Below are 24,887 nucleotides of genomic sequence, written 5' to 3'. Positions count from 1 at the left end.
ATTGGCACAAAATGGTGAATACAGCGCTGCATGCGCATCTCTCTCTCTCTTGCTCTCTCTCTCTCTCTCTCTCTCTCTCTCTCTCTCTCTCTCTCTCTCTCTCTCTCTTCATAACCCTCTCTCACCCTCTCTCTCCTCCTAAACCCTCTCTCCCCCTCTCTCTCTTTCTGACTGAATCTTGGCAGACTTTTGCTCAGTATGTGCTCTTCACAAAGGGCCTGGTCGACCGGTCGGCTCGAAGGACACGAAACCCAGAAAGAAGAAGAACAGAACCAGTTTTAATATGGTAACTCTACGTCCGTTTCAAAACCTTGAGTGACTCAGATTGCAGCGAGCAAATTCTTCCATTTCCAGACATCTCAAGCCGCAAGAATCCATTACTGTACATATCAAGACAGAAGAATCTATTGCTTTGCATCTGAAGACACAAGAATCCATTGCTGTACAACTCAAGACACAGGAAATTTTGACGCCCTGCTTTGCTGAACCAGACAGGACTAGAAGTCCGCGCTTACACGATCAAGAACATGAGAACGGGGATGCCAAAATTGGCCAAGCTCAGTCACCTCCTCCTGATTTTGATGCATTCTTCCTGCCCGAGCATCATAACAATGAGACAGACGGGTTCGACAGACGGCGTGATGTGATTCACTCTGAGCTCGCTGACCACATGCTGAGCGGGACATTGCTAGCACAAGAAGCTCAGGACCTTTCCGACAACTTGATTTCCACATCCTCTCACGAAGTTATGCGAGGCTCTGCAGCTTTGGGAACCATGGAGGACGCAGTGGGCAAACAAGGGACTGGGGTTCTGCAACAGTGGAGTAATTTCTGGCCTCCGATGCTGCCATGATCATGTAGATTAAGATGAAACCAGTTGAGAACTGCATGTGCTATTACTTAGGTGTGATGAGTGTGGGTCAATAACGCAGATACGAGTACAATATTCACGCAGATAAGGGTACAATATTGATCTCGACCGCCGTGACTCTCCTCACTCCCACACTTCCTCGCGGCAACCCCCTCCTTCACGTGCTCGATTGAGCAAGCAGTCAGCGGCTCTTAAAGCCATTGCGTACGGCCTTGTCAAATACAAATTGCGACAAAGCGAGAGATGGCCGACGGGGAAACTTCGTGAGATAAAAAATGTCTTCTTGTTGTTTCATTTTCACTTCACTGCCGCCTCATTCTCGTCTTAAGATTCTGATATTTACATCTAGATTTCGTCCAAAGGCTAAGACGTCAATCTTTTTTAGAGGCCGAAACGCGCAGGAGGACGTCGTGGCGCTTGACCTACGCGTGTGCAGAGAGGCAACACGAGTTAGCGCAATGCGAGCACACAGCAACATCAAGGGAGCAGAGGAAGGGATGGAGTAGAGAGGAAAGAGCAAGCCACTAGAGGGAACAACACGCGTAAGGAGGAACACGTCAATAGGAAGACATAGGTTACTTCATCCTACCATCATACTTGCCCGGAGCAGCGATGGTTGAGCTGCGAGACCGATTGGCCTGCGACAGGATCAGATGCTGAAACGATTTACAGCGATGAAAGATGCGGAAGGAAGATGGAAGTAGAGAAAGGACGGAATGTACCTGAGAGGTAACAGCTTCCTTCTCGAGCTGCTGCTGCTCCCGCTGCCTCTCGAGGTCTCTTTCCATCTGCTTCAGCACCTCTTCGCCTAAATGCAGTCAGGGCCAAGTCTCTGATCATCCTACACGTACTTCGTCGCTTCTGTGCCATCCTTCCTTGGAACGAATTCTCCTTAACCTGGAAGAACATGGGGCCCTGGCAGAGGTTTCAGACAGTAACGCCACTCCACTCGCACTTTCACCTGCTCCGCAAGCCAGTAGGGATCCACCACGGAAACACACTGCAGTCCAGTTACTCAAGTGACCAGAGATGGACTGGTCACACCTGCATGTATTCCTTGGTGGTCAGGACAAGCTCATGGTAGACCACGTAGTCGGGCGTGAAGCCTGCATAGTGGATAAGAGAGAACGCACGAAGGGTAGATGACAAGAACTGACCGATTCCATACAAGGATGAAGTCGGGTGGAGATAACATTTCATTGCTGTCCTCAAGTTTTCATACTCTCCAACTCCCTGAAATTTCATCTGAGACACATAATCTAACATTGATACTCTCTTCCCCACCTTCATTCTTGCAGCGTTGATGAAGTAGGCGGAGCAAACAGCTTGGCGCACCTACAAGCTTATCACACAAAGCAAGCGCAGCGTGTTTGCACACTTTGTCCCAGTCATGCGCGCATGAGAAGAGCGACATGCTCTGAGTGGCGCAGATGTCTTGCAGTTGAGACCTGACCTCTCTCACTTTCTTCAACGACTTGACCTGAGAAATCTCAGCTGAGATCTCAACACACTTCTGTCGAAGTAGCTACCTGCAGGAAGTGGGAAGAGCACCAGTCTGCCCTATAGTCATTCGCCTTCCACTGCTGGAAGACGTGCAGCATCGTCAGGTGATCGCTCTCCGGCACCGCAAACTTCTCGCGCGCTGCGTCGCTCTCCTCCGCACGATCTTTGGGGCGATAGAAGATGTGGCTCAACCCACCCACAGAGAGACACGCCACGATCGTCAGGACTTCCTGATTGCAACGCAGCTCCTCTGCCTGGATGAGCATCTTTGACAGCGGAGGATCAAGTGGGAACTGCGCCGCTCGTGACTCCCGAGTCAACTACTATCGCACAAGTACCTCAACCATCTTCTTCCCCAACGCAGTGATCTCTCCTGTGTTCCCAAGCGCACCAAGAATCCATAACTTGGGCAACACACGTGAGCAGACATTAGAAAGGAGAAGCTATGTACCTGATACATCGAATTCAACATGTTCTCTTCCGGTGGAGGATCCATAAAGTCGAAATCCTATTTCAAGCATGTCACCTGCTGGAAAATTGTGCCATGTCGTTGTACCAGAAGATTGTTGACTCCAAGAGACTTTAGGAGGAGAATGACTGAGACAAGTCGATTAATTCGATCAGGAGCTCGAGTCTTCCATACCATTTCCAAGATTTGTCCGTTGAATCTCGGGGATGGTGTTATGAAGCATTTCAAAGTCAAAGGCAGTCTCTGTGAAGAGCCTCCAACAGATGCCCGGGCCAGTCCTACCCCTCATCTCAGCACCTCCCATCAGGAGCAGCAATGATTACCTTCCAGCTCGTCCCGATCGCTGTCGCGCATTCGCTTGACTTTCGGGGGTGACTTGAAGAGAATCCATTCCCATTCGCGGGTTGTAGACTTTGAGTTTGTAGAAGCCACAATCAATGACATATTTGATCCCGTCGATAGTAAGTGAAGTCTCCGCAATATTTGTCGCAACGACCAGCTTTCGTGTATCGCCGCTGACGGCTTTGAAAATTTTGGCCTGAAGCTCTGACGGCAACATACTGTGGATGGGCATGATGTCAAGCTCAGCAACAGTCGCGCCATCCGCCTTAAGTTCGTCAAGTCGCTCCTGCAAAGATGAGGTCACGCGCTATTTCTCTCAAGCAAACAAGCTTGCCTGCACAAGGAAGCAGACTGCATCAATATCCTCTTGTCCGGTCATAAACACAAGGATGTCTCCTTTCGCGTAACTCACGTGGATTTGCATGACCTGCTTGACGGCTGCTTCAACATAATCTTCCACGGGCGATTTGCTATGCAAGATCTCAACGGGGAATGTCCTGCCTGGAATGTGGAACACCGGAACTCCACCAAAAAAGTCTGAGAACTTGTCGGCATCCATGGTCGCAGAGGTCACTATTAGCTTGAGATCGACACGCCTAGACACCACTTGTCTCAAAATACCAAAAAGAACATCAGTGTTGAGAGAACGCTCATGAGCCTCGTCCATGATGATACAGGAGTATTGGTCCAAATCCTTCTCGTTCAGAGTCTCGCGAAGAAGTATTCCGTCAGTCATGAACTTCAACAGAGTAGATTCACTGGTACAATCTTCAAAACGAATCGCATAACCGACTGTAGCTCCAAGATCACAGCCAACTTCTTCACTCACCCTCTTTGCAACTGACATCGCAGCCACGCGACGAGGCTGTGTGCAACCTATCTTTCCGTAACTTGAATAACCGTCCTCGTGTAAATATTGTGCCATTTGTGTTGTCTTGCCGCTTCCTGTTTCTCCGACCACGACAATGATTTGATTGTCACGAATTATCCTCAAAAGCTCGTGACGGACAGTGAAAATGGGGAGACTTTCTCGCTGCTGCTTTATGGTTTTAGTTTTTGCAAAATCACTCACGGCGACCGACTGAAATACGACAAGTCAGTGCACAAGCAACAACAACAGCACAACACAATTGCAATCAAGTCATGAAGATAAGGAGTGAAAGAGGCAAAAAACAGCAGAACTAAGAAATATTTAGACTTGCCTTCTCTGACATGTGATCCTTGAACTGCGCTGTAGCTTTGTAGTTGACTTCTCCATCTTCATTCAATTGCTGTACATCTTCTTTGTCATCTTTCGGTTTTTCCTTCAGGCCCATCAAATTTCCCATCTTTGAGCCTTCGACTTCCCAGAAGCGTTCACGACATTTGTTCAAGTCCCGTTTCTCACGATAGGTTCGAATAGATTGGCATCCTTTCCTCGCTATTTGTGCAAGATCAGAGGTTGGGTCACGAACAGTCGCGACGGCATCCTGTTTCTTCGTGTGTACTTCGCGGCCATCAAGAAAAGGAGGCCTTATATCTCTCACCATCAGATGAACTTTGCCAGCAGTTTCTTCTTCGTCTTTCTCTCTAGCGTTGGCTGTGACAACACCAGAATTCAGAAGCTGATTTTCTATCCATTTATTGTCGTCTGTATCCCACGCTTGTTGTCTGGCAGAGATCCTCTTCTTTGGTTTATCCGATGCCTCGGATCCACCAAGGCTCGAGAAAGGATCGTATGCACCAGTTTCATCAAGAAACGTCCCGCCTTCATCATTGTCGTACCAATCACGATCTAGCGCTTGCTCCATTTCTTCATATTCTCGCATTTCTTCTTTCGACATTTCAGAAGTCCTTGTAGTTGTCGTGCCCGATCTGTAGTCTCGCAAATTTTTGCCATACGCTTCTGCACGCTCTCGTTCTGGTTTGGTACCTGTGCTTGCAACAATATCCCACTGGTCTACAGATGTCCTAGCCGGGGTGCTAGCAACCGATCCATTAACTGAAGGGCTCTGCCTGCCAGACGGAGCGTCAGGTTCCCAAGTGCTTGCAGACGATCTGACTGACTCTGATCCCGGGCCACGGTAACCGCGCGTGTATTCGCTGGTTTCAAGGTCACTGTCTCCTTTCTTTCTGTACTCGTCATTGTTGCGCCTTGACGATTGTCCGGAGTTATCCCGATGTCGTTTCGCTCCATCATTATCATCTTGCTGACTATCGGATCCCTTGACACGATAATGTCGCTGCCCTTTCGAGCCTCGAGAGTTACTGCCTGAGTCAGCGACTTGATCATCGAGGGCGTTTTCCTCTTGACTCTCAAAAGACATACGACCACGTTTCGGAAGCGTGATGCCTTCTTCTAGCCTTTTTTTCTGAGCAAGGCTTTGCAGTCCAAGAACTGACTGTCTTGCTTCTGGTTTCTTAAAGACTGGCTTATCACTGTTGATGCGCACAAGACCTCCCTTCGTGATGCCACCCCCTTCCACGCGCTCACGGGCACCACCTGAAAAACCTGCCATCGACTGCTGCATCTTGACGGATGCAGCATGGTCGGTAACACGGCCAAGGATCTTCCTCTGAAGGTCTCCAGCAAATGGAAGGTTCGACCCGAGTTCCGCCTTGACCTTTTCATCAAACGAATTTGGGTTTCCCTTGCACGAGACTGCAAGACTGACTATTTTCTTCGCGTCCGTGATGGTCAGCGAACGAGACAGTTTTCCTCTGGCAAAGCTGTTGAGGTCTTCGAGTATTCCATTGTACAACTTGTCAGCTTGCTGAGACACAAGCGAGCCTTCGTATTCCCTTGCAACTACAGACATTTCTTTGCGTTTGAGAATGCGAACTTTCCCCCCGAATAAAACAGTTATCAACTATCTTGCATCCACTCTCGGGCTGCACAATGCTGCATGGCACTTTCCTTCGAATATAATGTCAGATACAGCAGAGCAAGATATCTGCAAAATGATCCTACAACCAAGATCTATCGCACAGCTGTATGAAACCTCAAGTGCATGGCACACGAACATGAGAACAATACATGGAGTCACAAACAAGGCATGAAATCAAGTGGAGAATCGTTGCTCTGATAAAGATACTTCTAAGACACAATGCAATTCGTGAGTACGAAGGAGACTTGAAAACACTGAAGCGATAAAAATTCAAATGTTCCTGCCATGCAATCTAGGCAGACACACAAGGCATGCTAGGAACAGCATTGGACATTTCCGGACGAGAAGAAGAGAGAGTGAGGGGAAGGAGGGAATGAGAAGGAAACTAGATCTCATTCGCTCGCTACCGCCCAATCCCCCACGCCAGCCGCGCGCATGGCAGCCTGAGTGAGGAAGACGAGTAGAAGGTGAGAGAGGGTGAGCATTGAATGCAAGCCGAATTGGTGGGTTATTTAGTACTATAGTGGGTCCGAAAAATGGGGTATGGATACACCGAAGGGGGTGGGGGGTGGGTCCTCTCGTGGAGAATCAAAATTGGCAGTTACAGCCGTTGCATTCCTCGCGCTGGGTCACCGCCGGATATGAACCGGGCGGCGCCAGAGTCCGATCGGAGTGCACGGCAGTGAAGCGGCCGGGCCTGCCCGGCGGCCGCCGGCGAGGTTCTCACCGTGTGAGTCAAGCGGCGGCGCCCGGCCCGGCTTGAGCCAAGCCGCCGTCGCAATCATAATAGTATCCGAGTCGCGGCCGCCGGGTACTCAGGCTGGCGCCAGACTGGCCCGGGCTCAGTAGCAAGTTCCGAAGTTCATCCAATGCATTCAAGTCAAGTTGATCCACCGTACGGTCTCCGACTTCTGGCATGTTGAAGATGACAAGTAGAACTTCGGAAGACAGGATGTTGGGCAAGTTCAGTTCATCATGGAGTTAATCCACTCTCGCACGGCGTGACAGGTGACAAGCAGAGTAGATGCGATTCGGAGAGAGGATGTGTTGACGGACGAGGTTCTGGAGTGTTGGGCCTCGGAAGGACAGGAGCTCCCTGCAGCACCTGCTCGCCACTGATGTCATTCTTTCCCGACGAGCTTTGCTCTTTTCGCCGTACCACGGGATTGCCATCAAGTTGCCGAACGAAATGACCCTTTGGCCGCCAATGCTTTTTGCAGAAGTGTTTGACAGGAATACTCTGAAACATGATGGTGAGTTCTGAACATGATAAAGATCGAGTGCAAAAATGTTACCCGCGTGGAAAAAGCCGCTGTAGACCAGCACTTGTAGTGATTGCAAATCCGCCTCTGGATATGCAGTCACTCCTTCTTGCTTCTGACCTTACGGCAAACCTTCAAGTGCACATCGCCCCATGAGCGATGAGACGCACAAAACCTGTTTGCAAAGAACGTTCTCAGATCAAAGCCAATCTTAGGGTTTCAAACCTAGCTAAGCCTTCTGCTGGATTGCCGTAGTTTGCCAACCTATCACAACCCAAAGGAAATTTGCATCGCTGCTGTACCATCAGAATGTTCAACACACTCAGCATTTTGCTTACCTTAGAGTTCAAGTCATGAAAGTCTATGGGCTTGTGCTTAGCGCAAAATACCCTGCAGAATGTGGTAAGCAAGTTACAACTCATTCAAGGTATTTGCCTCGCTCCATTGTTCCAACTCCTACTGCCCTGCGTGGCATATTGATAGCATCCTGGGACCTGACAAAACTTCTTTGGCGAGCCCATATCACCTTTCTGAAAGAAAACTGTGAGAACTTGTTCTAAAGAAACAATCAGAGGTACCTTCCGATGGAAGCCACATCGCTCTGGAATCACAATGAATTTACTATTAACATTTCTGTTTCCTGATGACATAGTTTTGAAGTCATCCATGTACTTTGGCTGTCCAAATAATGCCCGTCGAGCACATCCAGGAGAGCTACATCTAGAAAATCAATCGATAAGACATGAAGCAGCGAATGTGTTCAGCGAACTAACTTCCGGCAGACCACGTCGACCTCATCGGCATGCTTGTGCTCTTTGCAATGAGCTGCCGACATGCGATGTCCATTGATGGGACCGAATGTAGCAAATCGTCTGCACAGTCTGCAACGTCTTCGAACAAAGCTCGCAGTCAATAAATTCCAACACAAAACGACTGGAAATGTAATTGTGTTACCTGTACAACGAAATGAAATGTGGCGGCAGAGGTCTGCAGCCGACAAGACATTTCTTGCAGAAGAAAAAGGTCCATTTCAGGCTCACCGGACAGGCAACACCAAATGAAGCTGGTGTTTGCTGAATTTCATGTCAATCGTGTCGCCTAGGTGGAGTCATTAAACTTACCTCCCGGTTTACAGACATGCAAGAATGACAGTGTTTTTGGTTGAGACAGTCTTGCCACCAGCCTTCTTTGATGAGATCTAAATTTGACTTGTCAAAACGTGGAATGTTACATTGGACATCGGTGATATCGCAAACCTGAAAGGTGAGAGCGAAGCAACGATGTCATGTTATGCTCAGATAGTTTGGGCAAGGAAGAATCAGGAGCGGAGCAACAGGTAGCTGAGTGGTTTGCTGTTGGCCTACTGAGTCGTCTGAGCTCATGTAACGACGTCTGTGCCTCTGTAGCAAAGGTGGATGCATCCGGCAGTGCAGAACTGAACAGGCACAACTTCTTGCCGTGAAGTTCTGTCAGCACAGTTAGCTTCAGATTGTTCAAGTTATCTTTATCGAACCATGTTGATCATCAGCATCTTTTTCGAATTTCAAGCGTGTTTGAGAAACCATGGCATGTGATTTGTGACCAGCCCTGCAGCCATAGGGCCCAAGCGTGAGAATTACGTCCCCATCGACGGCGGTGCCGACGCCATGACATGACATGCTGAATGATATCAGCAAGGCGAACCACCCATGAAAATGCCATGTCTGTATAGAACGTTTACGTTTCATGTGCTTGCGCTCTGACCTTAGGCCATAGTATGCCTGGGGCTGTAGAACTGTCTGTGTGTCGCCCCTAGAGTGACTCCGACCTGGCCATGATCTCATGCTTCTGTCTTTACAAGATATCGCATCTGCTCATTTTCACTGGCACAGTATTTAGCATTCGAGGTATTGTTTCATTGAATATCAATCCCTGTCCGTTTTGTTTCGATTGAATGCATCCTTGCTCAGAAAGCGCAAATCGACAAGTAGTAGTTGCATCTTTGGATACACAAATTTCAACCAGCGCCTCCTGTCCCTGTGAACACTCTTCTCACTGGACTGGACTGTCTCAAATACTTCTGTCCATCTCATCTCACGTCACCCCAGCATGTTCTTGTCCTCCACCTCATCCTCTTCGACCTCTGGAAGCCCTGGGCTCGCCATGTGCTCCGATGTCCCAAAACTACCCCACCCCCATCAATTGTATTTTTATTCCAATGATCTTCGGGGCCTATTACAGTATAGTAGTACCCCTACCCCACAAATGTCCATCCGCATGTTTGGGTCGTACTAGCTGGTTGACCTGGCGCCTGTCGTCCGTCTGTGGAATTCTCAGGCCCGGCCCGGGCCCGTAAGGTCTGTGCCGGCTACTGTGCCGGTCACTGAGAGGGATCTGAGAGGGGATGGGGCCGTAGAGCTATAATAAGCATTTTTTTCGGCTCGCTCACCTTTGTCCTCTCTCCTCCTTCCTCTCCTACTCTTTCTTTCCTCCTTCTCCTCGCCAATACCTGCTGACTTCCCTCCGTCATCGTGACCGTGCTCGTCTCTCAATCGCTCCTTTGCCTCCTATCTGGTTCTTCCACTAGTTACCATCCGCATGAAGAGAAAAGGTACACGCAACCTCGCGCACGTTTGCAATGTCGGATTGATCATGTCTGCAGAAGACAAACACGTCACTCTCGATCATTTTGGAGAGGTTCATGTTGATGTCAAGAGAAGGTGCGAACAACTCTGTTTGATGACCTTGTACTCTCGACTCAATGTTTATGAGAATACCATAAGGAGTCGAAGGATCTTCAACGATTCCCTTGTGCTGACAGCAAGGTGCGGGCGTCATGGAACGACAAGTCCTGCTAATTTCTCGTGTCTGCAGACTTTCGCGCCCATCAACGATTTTGGATACGCGTCGGAAGCTGATGAACTTGGGAGGCATTGCTTGCCTGCTCCTCTTCGTCTACGTCTCGGCGTTTGGACTGGGCCAGGTGAAGCAGCTTCATGCAGTGAAGCAACGAAGCAGCTGCTCGTCCTGACTCCAGCCCAGGGTAATTCGTCAGTATCAAGGCAAAAGCGCCAGAAATCCTCAGCACAACAAGAAGAAACATCGACTCAACAGTTTATCCCTCCCAAGGGATTCCTTCACACCCCTGATAACTCGATTCCCTCTCATGCCCCAGTGGTGGCCGGGGCTTCGTTTGCGTACCAGGACATCAAGCGACTGCAAGGTCTATCAAACATAGCAACAAAGCACGCAGATTCAAAGAATGTAAAAGGTGCCCGATGTTAGGATGTCATGATGATCTTGTTGGGGTTGAAAGTGATGATGATATGATGATGGGTGGATGATGATCAAGAATGAGTGTGCACATGCCAAGTCAAGGGTGACTTGTCGAGGTGATAGAGGTGTTAGGGGCATGAAAATCATATCTATTGTGCTGATCCATCTGATGTTCATGGAGGCAAAAACAACTGGGATGACAATCTGCTCTCTCACAGAAGTCGCTCCCCCAGCTCCTCGAAAGCGAGTTGCAGCAAAGATTGTGCATGCCACGAGGAGCAAGATTTCGACGGCTGAAATTCAAGCGCCGCTCAAGGAGAAACCTGGCGATGCGGTGGAAGCAGCAGCCCATGGCCGTCGAAAACAACAAAAATCAAAGGCTCGCACTGCCTTCCAATCTCCTGTCATGGCGGCTGAAAGCTCGGGAGTGGAAGCAGCGAGTGCGGCTGGTAACAAAGCTTTCTTCTCTCTCAAAGATTTCATTTGACTTGGAGTGATGCAGAGGAGATGATGAAGGATCCCCTCCTGCCGCATCTGAAGCCTCTGCCTTGAGAACGACAGAATCTTTGGTTATTAAAATGTCTATCTTGCTTGTAGAATTGTTGATGCAAAAGAACCTGTAAGAAAAAGTCTCTACATCTGACGAAACATGAGATGAACGTGGTGTACGCTAGGAAGCAAGAGACAACTTAGCTGTGGTGTGAATCAGAAACGATGTCTTCGCTTCATGCGTCCTTCCTGTCGATGGAAAGAGACCATCAGATTTCGGTGCAGGTTGAATGCTCATTGCAGGTCAAGGGTCACAAGGAAGAGATTACAGTTCATAAAATACCATTTTACACAGACACTACTAATGGCTTCAGCAGCGACTTCTAGACTACAAGGTCAAGCATATAGCAGGCGCATGTTACTGTAAGGAGTAGATATGCCCGCTGTGCGTTTTCGGTCCACGATTCCGAAGGATAGGGATTTTGCAGGAGGAACCATCATCTGTATATACAACATTCCCAAGGCACAGGAGTGACGCAGCAAGACTTGCCTGTGGCGATAGAGTTAGATCGCAGAAAAAGAGAGGAAAGAAAAGGCCGACCTGTTGTTGCACAAGGCGCTCGAGCTCTTGGATGCGGTCTTGAGCAACTCGCTTCTCGTGCAGCAACTTGTCAACAATCTTCTCAAGCTCTTTCACACGAGGACATGTGCAATCGCATCCCTCGCCCTGTGCACATTCCTGCAGCTGCCTGCCATTCTTGTGCTCCTTGGAGTCATGATGTCTGCCGTCGGCAACAAAGTCTCCGTGCAACACTCGCTTGGCTTTCGTGCACGAACATCGCGGTGCAGGCACGTCGGGCGATCCGGCGTCATTGTCCTGGTTCAAATCGATCGCCTCGAGCTTGTCAGCAGAAAAGGGATCACACTGGACATCCTGCTGCGGAGAAGTGGACGGGCTGCTGTCCGGTGAGGGGAACATGCTGATGCGAATCTTAGGGCTGGAGACATTCAAATCTTGGTGCAGCAGATGAGATTTGTTCACAGGCGTGTGGCAGAAAGAAACCATCAGCTCAGCTGCGCTTGGCCTCTTGTCCAGGTTGTCCGAGACACATTTGCGTGCCATGGCACTCATGAATCGAAAGTCTCTGTCAAAAGACTCCGGGAACATGGACTGTCTCGCGTTTGACAAGGTCATGACGCGTTCCATTCCAGTCCTGAAGACGTGATGAACTTCCACAATGAGGAGCCCCAGGCTGAAGATATCAGACTTGTCACTGCACTGCCTTCCCTTCAGCTGTTCAGGTGATGCATAAACTTGCGTCCCAACACCCTGCGTGTGGTTGGATGAGTAAGAGTGAGGGCTGGCCTCTTCCGTGTCTCCTGCGCATTTTGCTATTTCACGTGCGAGGCCAAAGTCACCAAGCTTGATCACTCCATCAATGGAAATGAAGAGATTACTTGGTTTCAGATCGCGGTGAACAACTCCGTGGCTATGAATCCATTCGAGAGCACATGTTACTTGTCGAACAATGCTGAAAGATTCGGCATAATCAACTTCCTTGCGGTTTTCGCTACTAAGCCATTCTTCCAATGTCCTGCACATCACGTACTCCATTTGAAGATAAAGAGTATATTTCCATCTGCACCGGGGTTTTGGCGATGGCTCTTTGGACACGCTGCGAGTTCTACTTGCAACCAGAGCCAAACTGCCTTTCCTCTCGACAGGAGAAGTATGTTCTTCCTCCTCCTCGGTTACAGATGTGTCCTCATGACCCCAAGAATCATACCAGCCATCGTCATCATTGGGCTCATCAGCAAACTCGGAGAGAAAGCTGTCGCCCCTCCACAAGCCTCCTGGAGAAGCGTCAAGTGAACAAGAGTCCGACTTTGATCTGGTACGCCTCAGGGTCATAGAAGTTTCTATGTCGGAGTCCAAGTCACTTTCAAACTCTGTCGATTCCTCCTCGTCCAACACGCATCCATCATTGGAAAGAAGCTGTACAGAAGGACGCTTTGACCTTGCCGAGAAATCTTCTTCAATCCATGCGTTGTAATACCGAACAACGTTCCCGTGATTGTCCAGCTTTGCAAGCATTCGAACCTCGCGTATCACAGACTGAACATGCTCAGCGTTGGAATCATTGATCTCAATCTTTTTGATTGCATACTCTCTGTCTGACAAATAGTGATACACCTTGTAGACTTTCCCAAAGCCACCTTTTCCGATGAAATCCACTTCCTTGAACTCACTTCGGAAGCGCTGTTGGGATGCATGACTCCCCATCCACAGACCAGAGCTGCTAAGAGTGAGATGCAAATCATCTTTGACAGTGTGACCGGAATCCAGAATGCTCAGGTTCAGACAACCTTCTTCACTCTCTGCTACTGTCTGGAGGTGGCCGTTGAAATTGATGCTTGACTCCGGTATTTCAATGCAGATTTTCTTTTCGTATGAGTGGGATTTCATGTCAAGACTTTCACAGTGAGGATGGTCTTGGCCTCGCACATGAGGATTCTTTGGTTCATGATTGGACCCATCAAACTTCATTTGATCGAAAACCTTCCGTCTTCGGCGGAAGACAGTTAGGGGATCTGAAAGAAAACAAGAGTGAGAACGCCTGAGTGATAACAAGAGAAATTTCAAATGAAGACACTCATGATTTTTGAAGTATGTTCCAGAGGCGATACACCTCCATGTGATGTGTTGCATTGTGAACAAGGGCTAGCCATCGCCTCGTTCTTGATTCTCATTCTAAGCTAGATCTATCTGACTCCGAACCAACTCCTCGGCATCCATTCAGATTCTATCTGGACCGGTTAGATCCCTCAAATCTTAAAATAGCCACTACTCGTATCTGATCTCCACTTGGATCGCATATCTACGATCTCCCCGCCTTCCTTCCCTTGCCTCGAAAGCTCCGGATCTTTTCTCCTGCGTCTTCAAATAACTGTTTTCCATATGAATTTAGTTCTCAATGAATCGCTCATGACATCATATTGTTTGGCTTTCTTCTCCTCGTCCTCTGGTGCAACTCTCTTCTCATCTCGCCATTTCTCCCCTTCGCCTGGTCCACCATCTCTCCTACTCCGATTCCATCTGCAAGATCAAACCGAATGCAATAGAGGGGTAGGGGTACATTTGAGTGGGTAGAGGTAGTTTTCATTGTGAAAGGGTTACGATACTACCCCTTCAAATAACACAGTAAAGAGGAAAAAGCCGCGTACTGTTCTAGTTCATCACAAATAATGCTAGGTGGGTACTAAACTTTATGAGTAAAGGACGGGTCTGTTCTCGAAGCAGTGGAAAAGACGAGGGTGGGGGGTCAGCAATGTGGGAAGGCGTTCCTAGCGTTGTAGGAGGTCCTACAGTCTTAGCCACTCGACCGTAGCTTGTCCTATCACGATAGGCCTCATGGCACATTCGAATATATATTATAGTTATAAATTGTCCCAATTTTACAAAATGTTTTTGTTCTCGTACATTCCGAGGGGGGCTGTAGAGATTTCTACCGAAACAAATGCACGCCAACTCTGAACTTTATGGCTGTGAAATATTCCAGAATGCGAATAAGAGCCGTTTCCAATGATAGATGGCATAAAATGATACTAAAAATCTAATCTTAGAATTTACTTTATTCATGGTACTGCTGTCAGAAGAGGCCAAAACACTTGTATATATCTAAAACCTTTTATAATGGAAAGACGATGACCGGCCGGAAGCAGCAGGCCACTCACTACCGTACTGTGGCCGGGCAGTGATGCCATATTCGGAGATGATAGCTGGGAGTGTCGGAGTACCGGGGCCGGGCCGGCCGGCGGCCACCCGGCGTAAACTTCGGACGGCCCGGAAGGCCCGGCGGGCCCGGCGGGCCCCGGGACTCGGGAGTTGTTAGTACGCTCGCCGAGTCGCGCGCGGCGGGGGGGGCCGGCGCCACCGTCACGGTACGGTGCCAGTGGCAGTGCACTCGACAGCCGCGGCTTAGTCACGAATCAATCGGATCATCGGATCGGATGGCCGGCCCGCCGGCCGGGCGTCACGCCACGCGTGACGGTGAGGCCGGGCTCCCGTAGTCCGAGTCAGTGACGGTCGGACCACTACAGCACTGCCGCACGGCCGGCCCCGGCCCCACAACCGTTGAACACTGCTGATCGGAGCCGGGACACTGGCACCGTAGTCTCAGTGGCCGGGCTGACTCGGACTCAGTGAGCCCCGCGTCCCGGAGTCCGACCGTACTGCGGTCGGCGGGCCCTGCTGAGCCTGTGACACGGTGACCGCCGGGCCCGCCGCGGCGCCGCGGCGCCCGGCGGCGGCGCGGGCGGCCGCCGGGCCCGGCCCGGCCACTTGCGAAGTTGAAGTGACCCGGGGCGGCAACCGTTCCGAAGTTCAGGCTAACTAAACTTTCCGGGGGGCGCCAGCCGCTGAGCATGACTCTCAGCCGACTCAAACTTGTAACTCAGTTGACTCAGTCACGGGCCATTGACTCAAGCCCATCATCGGACAGTACGGTCAATCAATGTATGAAGTAACAAGCCATACACTGTGCCAGTGACCGTGGCAGTGCAAGAACTTGGAAGAGACACGGTCCGATCGCACTACCGGCGTTTCTCAGGCTTCCCGGGCCCGGGGACCCCGCCTGCCAGTGCTCAGCCGCCAGTGGCAATGGGACTGTTTAACTTCGAGTCCACTTTGAGTAAAGAGAGGCAGACAGTGTCACCTAGTCAGTGCCCGGCCGGCCGGGAATTCGTGAGGTTCTTTCAGTCATTGCTGTGCGGTAGCGTGGTGGGAAATATAGAACAGACAAGAAGAGGGGCATGATCATTGCAATCTCATTCCCATCTGAAAGAGTCAAACCACAGTCATTATGATGATTCTCCAGCAGATGCTTGTGTATGTGTAAATTTCAAACTTTCAAACTTCCTTCTCATTCTCGGGTGGAAATTCGTTATCTATCAGAACTTGTCGAATGTTCTGCCAAGTTGCAGGATCGCTGAACTCCACCTGGCGATCAAAACAATTCAAAAACAAAAAAATCAAGGAAGGAAGATATCAAAAGGCGACCTGTACATCTTTCGTTTCATGATTCGCAACTACTGATTTCACTCCCTCAATCTTTCCCACCTGCTGAGATAATGAGGTTTGCGAGCAAGGGGCCAGACAAAGAGGGAGGGCAACCTCTCTTTCGATGGTCGACTTGCAATGCCCGCAAGACATCTCAGGTACCTGCCGGACACCGCTCTTGAGTTCATGATAAATGGTGGTGCATACGGCACAGATGTTATCTTGAAGGTAAACTAAAAGCTGTTTTGATAATCTCCCTCCCTCCCTCCCTCCCTCCCTCCCTCCCTCCCTCCCTCCCTCCCTCCCTCCCTCCCTCCCTCCCTCCCTCCCTCCCTCCCCAAGTGGGGACGGCCTGGTTCAGGTCAACTTTTCTCAAGGATACCCGTAACAGTCTTTTCAGGCAGCAGCATCAGCGTCATCCCCCTCTCATCACTTCGAATGAACATCACAATCATAGAAGCTTCCTCATTGTTACGTCTTTATCCGTCCTCTTCTTCACCTTCATCTCCATCCGTGGCATGGCAATGTTTCAGCAGGTATACTGCCTCTGTCTTTATAACAACAAATAAATAGTCATCGCCGTACTGGGGGGTGCTGTCCTACATCTTGTGTTAGTAAAGCCCTGAGGGGAGCTTGAATGGACTTTGACCACAAGGAAATCCAGAATGGAATGCGATGGCGACAGAGTAGCGTTGACGAGAGATACAACGACGAGCTGTGAGAACAAATGTTGAGAAGACATATCAAAGCTAATCACGATGCCGGTCAAGAAAAGCACAAAAGGCCAGAGCAAGACAGGAGTGGATGTCAAAACGAATCGCACAGTAGAACACAAGATTCTTGATGAAGCTGTTGAGCTGCAGAGCAAGAAGTTCTTTATCACTTCATGGAAGGGAAGAATCATCAGAATAACTTGCAATCATTTCATCGTTGCCAAGAACAGAGAAGACCTTTCCAATCCTGAGGCTGATGTGAAAATATTTCCCTTCAACGACATCTTGAATGTGACAAATGACGATGACCGCGTATTTCGATTGAAAACCGCTTCATCGGAAATGATTTTCCGAGCAGCAAACAACAATAGAAGGGATGCGTGCATAAAGTTCTTACAATCATCAATGGAAACTTTCACAGCAAAGGATTACACATCTTTCATGCAGAGAGATGACATCACACGTTATTGGGAACAAAACCTACCTCTCTTGCAACATAAATCCCGCACTACAAGCTTCGCCTTGTCGAAAGTTTACAAAGATACTGAAGAGTGGAAGCTTGTCTCGGACCGCTTCTTTCAAGGTCTGCCGCAGGTTTCGCTCGTCCGGATCATGCGCGTTCAGAACAAAGAATTGTTAAGCAGAACCAGGAAATACCTGGAGATGATGCAACAGCGACTCAAAGCGGATGAATCGCGTCAATCATTAGCAAGCGATCTTGTCTGGCATGGATGCAAAACATCTGCAAACGTCATATCAATCGCTGAGAAGGGATTGCTTGTACATGCAGGGCAAGACGGCGTGAATCAATACGGCAAGGGCTGTTACTTTGCCACTTGTAGCGATCTCGCAGCTCGGTTTGCAGCAACTGTAGACGAAGATCTTGCAAAGTCTCTTGCTGTGCATCCTGCCCGTCTGGTGGGATGCAAAATGATCTTCTTGGCTACTCTCTTCGTGTGTGATGTGACAGTCGGTGATCATGTCGAAGGATCGGCTCCCGTCATCCCTGAATCTCGAACAAAAAGGAGGTGAGACCAAGAGGATTTACTATACGTTACTATGATATTTTGACTCCTGATCTCTACAGATTTGACACGCTTGCAGACAAAGTAGACAAACCAACAATCCTGGTTTCCACCTCAGATGCGCAGAGTTATCCATCTTATTTGATTTTGTTCTCATCCAGCGGATAGAGACCATTCGTTTAGATAGCAATCGCAATGAATCTTATCATCGATCACATTTACACTCATCATGTTCAAGTCATTTCATATCAAGAAGCCAACATAACGAGCACGTGGAGCCTTTTCTATGAGCTCCTGCCACTGAACAACGAACTCGTCGGCTATCGGATACAAGAGCTTTCCAGAGAGAGATAAGGATTTCACTCTGGCAATGCTCTCTGCAAAAATAATCTTTGATCTCTGCATAAGGAAAAAACGGAACAGGAACGCTGAATATGCGATGGGTACACAAGTTCCTGGTCCGTTGCAAAGGACAAGATCAGGTTGAATCATGAATACAAACCACATTGCATGAAATGATGCAATCAGAGTGGTGTACACAGAAGTGATCCATGATTGTTTCACTTCCCGTGCACGAGGAGTTTTCTTCACCATCGCACCGGGAAACTTCTGTCTCAGTTTGATTTCGCTCATCCTATCCGTAGAAGCGATCAAAAATGTTGCATCATCAATCAACGGCGCAGGCAAACTACTTGCAATACTTAACATCTCTGTTGTATGCCCTCCTGATCCCAAAACGATCAGTGTTTTGAATGCTCCTGACTTGGGCCTGACGATCTTGCGATAGACAAGGAGAAGAAGAATCGACGCAATTGCCAACAGAAGAATAATCTGAACAATTTGCAACAACAAGAACAAAGCAAAATCAATTTCCATGTTCGAGAAAACAATTTGGAGGTCGCCTTTGATCCACTCAATGATGTTGGACGTTTGCGTTGTTTCACTCAGCGACCAACGGAACGATAAGAGTCCGCCGACAGGTAGGAGAGGTTTGTTGTTCAGCACTGGCTATTCCTTGTCCTTCCCTTCTTCTCTTTGTCTTCGTCCTTCTTCGATCCGCTCCTTCACTCCCTCACTCCTTCCCTCCTATCAGCATGGAGAGCTAGGACGAATTGTTACTCAAATCCTTCCCAGGAAGTGGGTGGGGCAACTACTTTTTTAGGACACAAAAGTTTCTTACCTTTTGAATAGAGAACATCTAGTTCGGGGCGGCCGGGCCGGGGCCGGGCCGGAATCAGTGACTCGCCGAGTCTAATCGATTCTCTTCGATTCAAACCGAGTCCTTCGTTCACCGTCATGGGAAGGTAGGATGGTGCACGCGCGGTCTATCTACGACCGCAGATGCCTCGCATGCAGATCTTGACAGAGGAATCATGTTCGATGATGTCGATCACATGTCTTGCAGCAAAGTTTCTCTGTGAATCCACCCTCTCTGCTCTGTTTCCACATCTCATACTTTCTGTGAGTGAGGTTGCTAAACAGGTGGGACGAGGCTGGTGACGAGGAGGAGGATATTTCAACAAAACAGGGACAAGGACAGGAAGAAGTCAAGAAACGAGCAGCTCCTGTTGAAACATGCACTGCGTCTGACTTGTTCTCATGCTTCCAAGGCACTGCCAACGAGCGGAAACCTCCTCTTATTGTGGACGTAAGGCCGCACAAAGAGTTTCACAAGGGGAACGTGTGCGGTGCTTTCTGTGTCTCCATCGTGAACCGTGGGAACAGGAGGGTGCTGGAAGATTCCAGTCTCCGCCATGACTCAAACGACCACAAGGATCTTAAGAGGAAGCGAGAGCGAATCCTTGGGGTTCGAGGGTTATGGCAGCCGTCGTTGTGGATGGGGAGGGAACTTGTCCTCTACGGCTCAGCAGCTCTCACACCTGAGCATGAGGTTGTTAGATTCCTTCAGAGCGATGAGTTTACCCTTCCGCGCCTCATCCGACTTCTTGATGTTCCTTTCGATACCGTCCTGGAAAAGTACCCAGGACTTTGTACAACCTTTGGGAAACCACGAGAGCCAAGAAGGTATCCTGCTGAGGTGATACCAGGAGAACTGTACCTGGGGGACTGGGATCATGCAAAGGACGAGGTTGATGCCTCGCTGTTCTACTTGTTCTGCCAATGACGCTGGTGCCCCAGACCAGCCTGGACCATCTCAATGTTCGCTCAGTCATTACAATCCATCAACGGCCCAAAGACATCTCCTTCGGAAGCAAACGGCAGCATCTGCGGTTGCAGCAGGATGATGTGGACACGGACGGGATCCTGCAGGTGACAGAATGCTGCTGCTTGCGTGGAAGCTGACCCTCAACTTAATCGGCAGCACATCGACGCTTCTAATAATTTCATCGAACGAGCCATCTCGAAGAAGCATGCGACACTCGTGCATTGTGGAGCAGGAATCTCGAGGTGCACGCTTCCTCCTCAAGGGTTGGCGATGGGCGAGTGACAGAGGTCACCAGGAGCGCGTCGCTTTGTGTCGCCTACCTCATCCATCGCTTCAAGTGGCCTGCCTCTCGCGCGGTCGCGCATGTGGTGAGGTGCAGGAAGGTCGCTCGTCCCAACGAAGGTAACTCGTCGCGTCTTTGCTGTCGCTGAGGATCGGCAGGGTTTATGAAGGCCCTGCACGACTACCAGAAGAAGCTTGGCATCGCCGACGACAAGACTGCGGGTGACTCACCCCCATCTCTCGCTATCGAATGATCCCGAGGACGCAGATGAAGGAAAGGAAAAAGAGAATCCAGTGATTGTCGACGAGCAGAAAGACAAGAATGGGGACCAACATGTTGTAGAGGAAGCAGCAGATCCCGTCCCTTGCTTCGTCACTGTATACAAGGACGAAACAGTTGTAGATCGTGTTGAGCTGCCAGGAAACTCAAAATTGGTGATGCAAAATGGCACTTTCGTGTTGCCTGCGCATGTCATGCTGCTCAACAATCATCGTTTGACGCGTGTCTTGACTTTCCAGCATTTTGTGTCATGATGATGTTGGATCTTGTTCTTAGATATCGCCTTTCATTCTCCAACTCTTTTTCTAACATCAACCTATAGACCCTGGGTCGAAGCCTTGAAACGGATATCGTGATGGAGCATCCATCGGTCAGCAGACAGCATGCAATCTTACAGTCCGAGGGACAGGTTGCCTCCAGCTCTTCGCCTCCTCTCTTAACTTGCCTATAGAAAGTCTACATCCTCGACTTGGGATCGGCGCACGGCACCAAGGTCAACAGCAGAAACATCGAGGTACAAGGTCTTCTTCTCCTTCCCTGCTCAGTCGCTTTCGCTGTAGCCCGAGCGGAAGGTGGAAGTGAAGGATGGAGATGTGCTGGAGTTCGGTGCGAGCACGAGGAAGTATGTCATCTCTCGAGGGCAGAAGGAGAGCGTCGGGATGAAGCGAAGCTCGGAGACACAGAAATGTCCCCCGAATAAGAGGCAGAAGGAAATGGTGGGAGCATACCATATCCTTATAAAGCACAAAGGTGAATTTGGAGGCGTTGAGAAGACGGAGCAAGAGTGCTGAGGTTATTCGTGATGGTGACGATTGGGATGTTCTCAGATTCACGAAGGCCCTCGAGTTGGAGGGATGAGGAGGGCAAAGTGATCCGATCAAGAAGCAGGGACGAAGCCAGAAAGATTCTCTCGGATCTTCTCGCCGATATCTCCTCGTCTCGCAACACAATGCAGAGGTTTTACACTTTCTCCGCGCATCACATCTTTAACTTAACCACAATGATGCGATCCTTACGCTGAAGACTGAAATAATCGTTTTGATCACTTGCATCTTATCCTCATCCTCATCCTCTCTCTACACCTTCATCTGTACTGACTTTCACTTTAGGTTCAAGGAGCTTGCTTACAAACATTCTGACTGCTCCTCGGCCAAAGATCATGGTGACCTGGGAACGTTTGCGCGAGGGAAAATGCAGAAACCATTCGAGGAGGCTTCCTTCTCTCTCCAAGTTCGTGCGCGTTTCCTAGCTGACCGACGGCCTGACATGCTGGCAGGTGGGCGAGGTATCAGGGATAGTCGAGACTGACTCGGGCTGCCACATCATCCTCAGGAGCGAGTGACTCGCTCGTCTTTCTGCTAGTATCTCATAACTTAAATCTCTCAACCGCTATCACTGGTTGCTCCTCCTTCCTGATCAACGGTTCACTTTTCGGTAGTATCATCGTCATACCGACTTCAGCGCGGCCAGGCAGCCTGCCACTATCGCCGGACCGAGTCGGGACAAGGGCCCATGATCGGATTGCGGGCCGGGCCGTCACAACCATGGCCTTTCACGCTCGGCGGTCCATTGCACGGTGACTCTCAGTACCGTACTGAGCCTCCGAGTACCGTCACCGTGAGCCAGCCCAGTGTACCGTCGGATCATTCGGATCCTACTAGTAAGTCAAAATGACGGGCCAGGACCGTTCAATGATTGCAAGTTGCCCGCCCCTGGGTTGCCGCTCCTGGGGGGGCGGGCCGCGCCGGCAAGTTTCTGGCTCCAGGGGGCCGGGCCGCTCCGGGCCCGGGGCCCTTCAAGTCACTGAGCGTGACAGTGACTCACGGTTACTGGGCCACCCGTGAACAGGAGTCGGCTCAGTAGTAGATCGGAGCGGCGCCGCCGGGCGGGCGCTCCGAGGCTCAGCAGGCGTGAGACGGCCCGGGTCACCGTGCCGGACCCGGCCGTTCGGGGCCGAACTTGAACCGGCCGGAGGCCGAGTGAGCCCTAAAATTTGTTCGAGTGAGCCCTAAAATTTGAAATTTTGAAAATTTGAACTTGAAGTTTGACATTTGATCCCCAAGATGGCGGTCAGTTGAGCAGCCTGGCATGACGAGTCTGAGCGCAAGATTGATTGTGCAGCGATGGTGGGAGGGCGAGGAAAGAAGCGACGAGACTGATGCGCGAGAGAAGAGCAACACACGCCTGATGGCTGGCAAGGTAGTGGATCTGACGCATCACCAGTGCCTGTATGTTCCTTGCTCGCTCCTCGCTGCGCTCAGTAGCTTCTCAGGACCTTTGGAAGAGACTCGCGGTCGGACGTTGAGCTGGCATGGGAGGGAATCTCTCGAGCTCACGCCTGGATGGACCTGCATAGGCTCAGGGGCCGTGCGGATGAATGCCGATGGCAGATCATATGCAATGGCAGTCCTAACGGGTTATTTGTGAACAGACGGCGAGTCAGCAAGCAATCACTGACGCATGGAGATGTGATCGGGTTCGCTCATGGTCACAACACGAAGATGGGGGAAGAACTAGAAGCTGCGGCGTTTGTTTACGAGTTCTTGTTCGAAGAAATAAGCTCCAACGGGACAGCAGAATATCAGGTAAATGCTGCTAGATTACCTGTTCTGATTGTTTGAATTTTGATATGACATGTCAATTGAGTTTTGTTCTTTTTCTCTTACCCTTGATTGATTGCTCAAGGTCCCCATCACTGAAGCGATCAGACCATTGCAAAACTTAAACGAGAGCAAAGTGATGGGAGGAAACATGTCAATATCGCTGTCGGAAGAATTTGACGAGTTGGATCATCAAGTTTTGTTGCAACTGAGGGCGACCAACGTCAACGACTGTTGCTTCAAGCATGTGAACTTGATGGAGAAATTGTGGAAAAGGTGCAAGCGCAGCCAATATTTCTCTCTTGCTTTAACTCCCATGCTGGAAGTTGCCAGATCAAACAAGAAAAGTTGTCGAAAGAGAAACGCGAGCTTCAGGTACGGAGAAGGCTTGGAAGTTCGGCTTGATGTCCCTTCATGTGGAGCTGACACATTATCAGATGGAGTTGACAAGCTTACAAGACGCATTCACCAAACAAGTTATTCATGTGAGTGGGAAACGACCGACCGACCGACGGCCCGACCGAACGATGACAGCAGGTTGCAGAATACTCAACTAATTGAAGAGAACGAAGAACTCAGAGTTGCTGTGTGCAGTGCAAACAAAAACATCATCCTGTAACTCACTTCTTCGCTACATCCACAATGTCTGAAATCAAAGGCAGACTGGAAGAAAACTACAAGGCAAAGTTGCACAAGTTGCAAACAGAGACAACGTTGCTTGAAAAGGCTTTGGAGGAGGTAAGGAGAAGAAGAAATTGCGAAGAAATGTAAAAACATATTGCAAGTCACGAGAGGATGCGCATGAGCGATCTCAGATCTCCAGCAATCAAAGTAAGACATACAAACGTTTGCGTTATTTCTCGAACCTTCATACATCTATTTCCTCCCCCTCTCGCTCTCTCCCTCGCTCCCTCCTCCCCTCCCTCAAACTCATTCCTTCCTCCCTTTCTCCCCCACTTCCTTCCTGTCCCTCTCTCCTACACATTCGTTTTCTCTTTTTTCTCTCTTCTCCCTGTCTTGTTTTCGTTCCACAGCTGCGTCTGCATACTGACGTAGATCACTTTGAGTAGAAAAACTTTTCCAACAAACTATGGAGATGGCGAAGCAGCGAATGCAGGTAGAACATCGCCTTCCCTCTGCCTTTGGTGCTGTGCCCTCCCCTCCCCTCCCCTCCCCTCCCCTCCCCTCCCCTCTTCTACCCTTCCCTCCCCTCTTCTCCCCTCCCCTCTTCTCACGCTTCTTGCTCATCTCTTGTGCCTCATGTTGCTTCAGGCTGCTGTGGCTCAGCGAGACGAGGAGCTTGAGGCCTGCGAGAGAGCGATGATGGGAGAAAGGCATTTGAATGACAAGCTACGAGGTGACGGACATGTCGTTACTGCTGCTGCTGCTGCTGCTGCTGCTGCTGCTGCTGCTGCTGCTGCTGCTGCTGATGATGATGATGATGATGATTCCATTTTGCTATGTTGTCGTCATGGTTGACCACAATTGAAGACGAAGGGAAGATGCAAACAGAGCAAATGAAGTTGAAGAGTCTCAGTATATGGAGATGTTGAGTGAATGCTGATGTAGGTGAGATTGCTGCTTTGACTCAAACTCTTCAAGATCTGAAAAGACAGCTGAAAGGTTTGAGTTTTCTCAGTCGCTCCTCCCTCCCACCCCCCCCCCTATTATCATTCACTTGCACCTCCTCCCTCGCTTCCTCT

General features: G+C 49.7%; 8 protein-coding genes across 8 annotated transcripts; 4 read left to right on the top strand and 4 right to left on the bottom strand.

Annotated features, from left to right (window-relative positions):
• Positions 1-26: 26 nt before the first annotated feature.
• GUITHDRAFT_50867 (hypothetical protein) lies at positions 27-4,972 on the bottom strand (the record flags this gene model as incomplete). The annotated part of the gene is made up of 15 exons (XM_005840818.1): positions 27-138; positions 1,719-1,786; positions 1,833-1,871; positions 1,916-1,977; positions 2,029-2,104; positions 2,156-2,206; positions 2,250-2,351; positions 2,401-2,667; positions 2,713-2,778; positions 2,826-2,882; positions 2,931-2,971; positions 3,018-3,121; positions 3,167-3,492; positions 3,538-4,252; positions 4,368-4,972. Coding segments are annotated over 15 exons (2,691 nt in total), but the record flags the coding sequence as incomplete, so codon positions are not given.
• A 2,441-nt stretch (positions 4,973-7,413) lies between these two features.
• Positions 7,414-8,160, bottom strand: GUITHDRAFT_100857 (hypothetical protein; the record flags this gene model as incomplete). Its single annotated transcript, XM_005840817.1, has 4 exons — positions 7,414-7,489; positions 7,540-7,607; positions 7,653-7,704; positions 8,099-8,160. The coding sequence occupies 4 exons, from the start codon at positions 8,158-8,160 to the stop codon at positions 7,414-7,416; spliced, it is 258 nt and encodes an 85-aa protein (XP_005840874.1).
• Positions 8,161-9,753: 1,593 nt separating this feature from the next.
• On the top strand, positions 9,754-11,129 carry GUITHDRAFT_150325 (hypothetical protein). The gene is made up of 7 exons (XM_005840816.1): positions 9,754-9,904; positions 9,956-10,013; positions 10,077-10,118; positions 10,168-10,276; positions 10,336-10,564; positions 10,788-11,018; positions 11,072-11,129. Exons 4-7 carry the CDS (start codon positions 10,211-10,213, stop codon positions 11,119-11,121), a joined length of 576 nt encoding a protein of 191 aa, XP_005840873.1. The 5' UTR covers positions 9,754-9,904; positions 9,956-10,013; positions 10,077-10,118; positions 10,168-10,210; the 3' UTR covers positions 11,122-11,129.
• Positions 11,130-11,374: 245 nt separating this feature from the next.
• Positions 11,375-13,652, bottom strand: GUITHDRAFT_84326 (hypothetical protein). The gene is made up of 3 exons (XM_005840815.1): positions 13,077-13,652; positions 11,660-12,698; positions 11,375-11,608 (listed from the first exon to the last, which is right to left on the bottom strand). Exons 1-3 carry the CDS (start codon positions 13,604-13,606, stop codon positions 11,477-11,479), a joined length of 1,701 nt encoding a protein of 566 aa, XP_005840872.1. The 5' UTR covers positions 13,607-13,652; the 3' UTR covers positions 11,375-11,476.
• Positions 13,653-16,875: 3,223 nt separating this feature from the next.
• Positions 16,876-18,023, top strand: GUITHDRAFT_100854 (hypothetical protein; the record flags this gene model as incomplete). The annotated part of the gene is made up of 2 exons (XM_005840814.1): positions 16,876-17,858; positions 17,918-18,023. The coding sequence occupies 2 exons, from the start codon at positions 16,876-16,878 to the stop codon at positions 18,021-18,023; spliced, it is 1,089 nt and encodes a 362-aa protein (XP_005840871.1).
• A 75-nt stretch (positions 18,024-18,098) lies between these two features.
• GUITHDRAFT_156979 (hypothetical protein) lies at positions 18,099-19,053 on the bottom strand (the record flags this gene model as incomplete). Its single annotated transcript, XM_005840813.1, has 2 exons — positions 18,099-18,617; positions 19,036-19,053. The coding sequence occupies 2 exons, from the start codon at positions 19,051-19,053 to the stop codon at positions 18,099-18,101; spliced, it is 537 nt and encodes a 178-aa protein (XP_005840870.1).
• A 143-nt stretch (positions 19,054-19,196) lies between these two features.
• GUITHDRAFT_100853 (hypothetical protein) lies at positions 19,197-21,375 on the top strand (the record flags this gene model as incomplete). Its single annotated transcript, XM_005840812.1, has 10 exons — positions 19,197-19,272; positions 19,466-19,944; positions 19,995-20,126; positions 20,179-20,264; positions 20,318-20,424; positions 20,464-20,526; positions 20,573-20,739; positions 20,907-20,993; positions 21,036-21,098; positions 21,145-21,375. The coding sequence occupies 10 exons, from the start codon at positions 19,197-19,199 to the stop codon at positions 21,373-21,375; spliced, it is 1,491 nt and encodes a 496-aa protein (XP_005840869.1).
• Positions 21,376-22,926: 1,551 nt separating this feature from the next.
• On the top strand, positions 22,927-24,663 carry GUITHDRAFT_100852 (hypothetical protein; the record flags this gene model as incomplete). Its single annotated transcript, XM_005840811.1, has 7 exons — positions 22,927-23,169; positions 23,270-23,460; positions 23,511-23,559; positions 23,622-23,669; positions 23,729-23,799; positions 23,847-23,922; positions 24,457-24,663. 7 exons carry the CDS (start codon positions 22,927-22,929, stop codon positions 24,661-24,663), a joined length of 885 nt encoding a protein of 294 aa, XP_005840868.1.
• Positions 24,664-24,887: the final 224 nt, after the last annotated feature.

This window comes from Guillardia theta, assembly GCF_000315625.1.
Source record: "Guillardia theta CCMP2712 unplaced genomic scaffold GUITHscaffold_5, whole genome shotgun sequence".
NCBI classification, from domain to species: Eukaryota; class Cryptophyceae; order Pyrenomonadales; family Geminigeraceae; genus Guillardia; species Guillardia theta.
This window is presented reverse-complemented; position numbering and strand designations above follow the sequence as displayed.

Excerpts from the sequence above, each read along its gene's own strand:
- GUITHDRAFT_150325 (XM_005840816.1), top strand. The coding sequence starts at position 10,211 with ATGAACTTGGGAGGCATTGCTTGCCTGCTCCTCTTCGTCTACGTCTCG. Across the intron at positions 10,277-10,335 it reads CGGCGTTTGGACTGGGCCAG|GGTAATTCGTCAGTATCAAG; the intron begins GTGAAGCAGCTT and ends ACTCCAGCCCAG. Across the intron at positions 11,019-11,071 it reads GGAAGCAGCGAGTGCGGCTG|AGGAGATGATGAAGGATCCC; the intron begins GTAACAAAGCTT and ends GGAGTGATGCAG.
- GUITHDRAFT_84326 (XM_005840815.1), bottom strand. The coding sequence starts at position 13,606 with ATGAAGTTTGATGGGTCCAATCATGAACCAAAGAATCCTCATGTGCGA. Across the intron at positions 12,699-13,076 it reads GAAGAAGATTTCTCGGCAAG|ATGGAAATATACTCTTTATC; the intron begins GTCAAAGCGTCC and ends ACCCCGGTGCAG. Across the intron at positions 11,609-11,659 it reads AGCGCCTTGTGCAACAACAG|GCAAGTCTTGCTGCGTCACT; the intron begins GTCGGCCTTTTC and ends CTATCGCCACAG.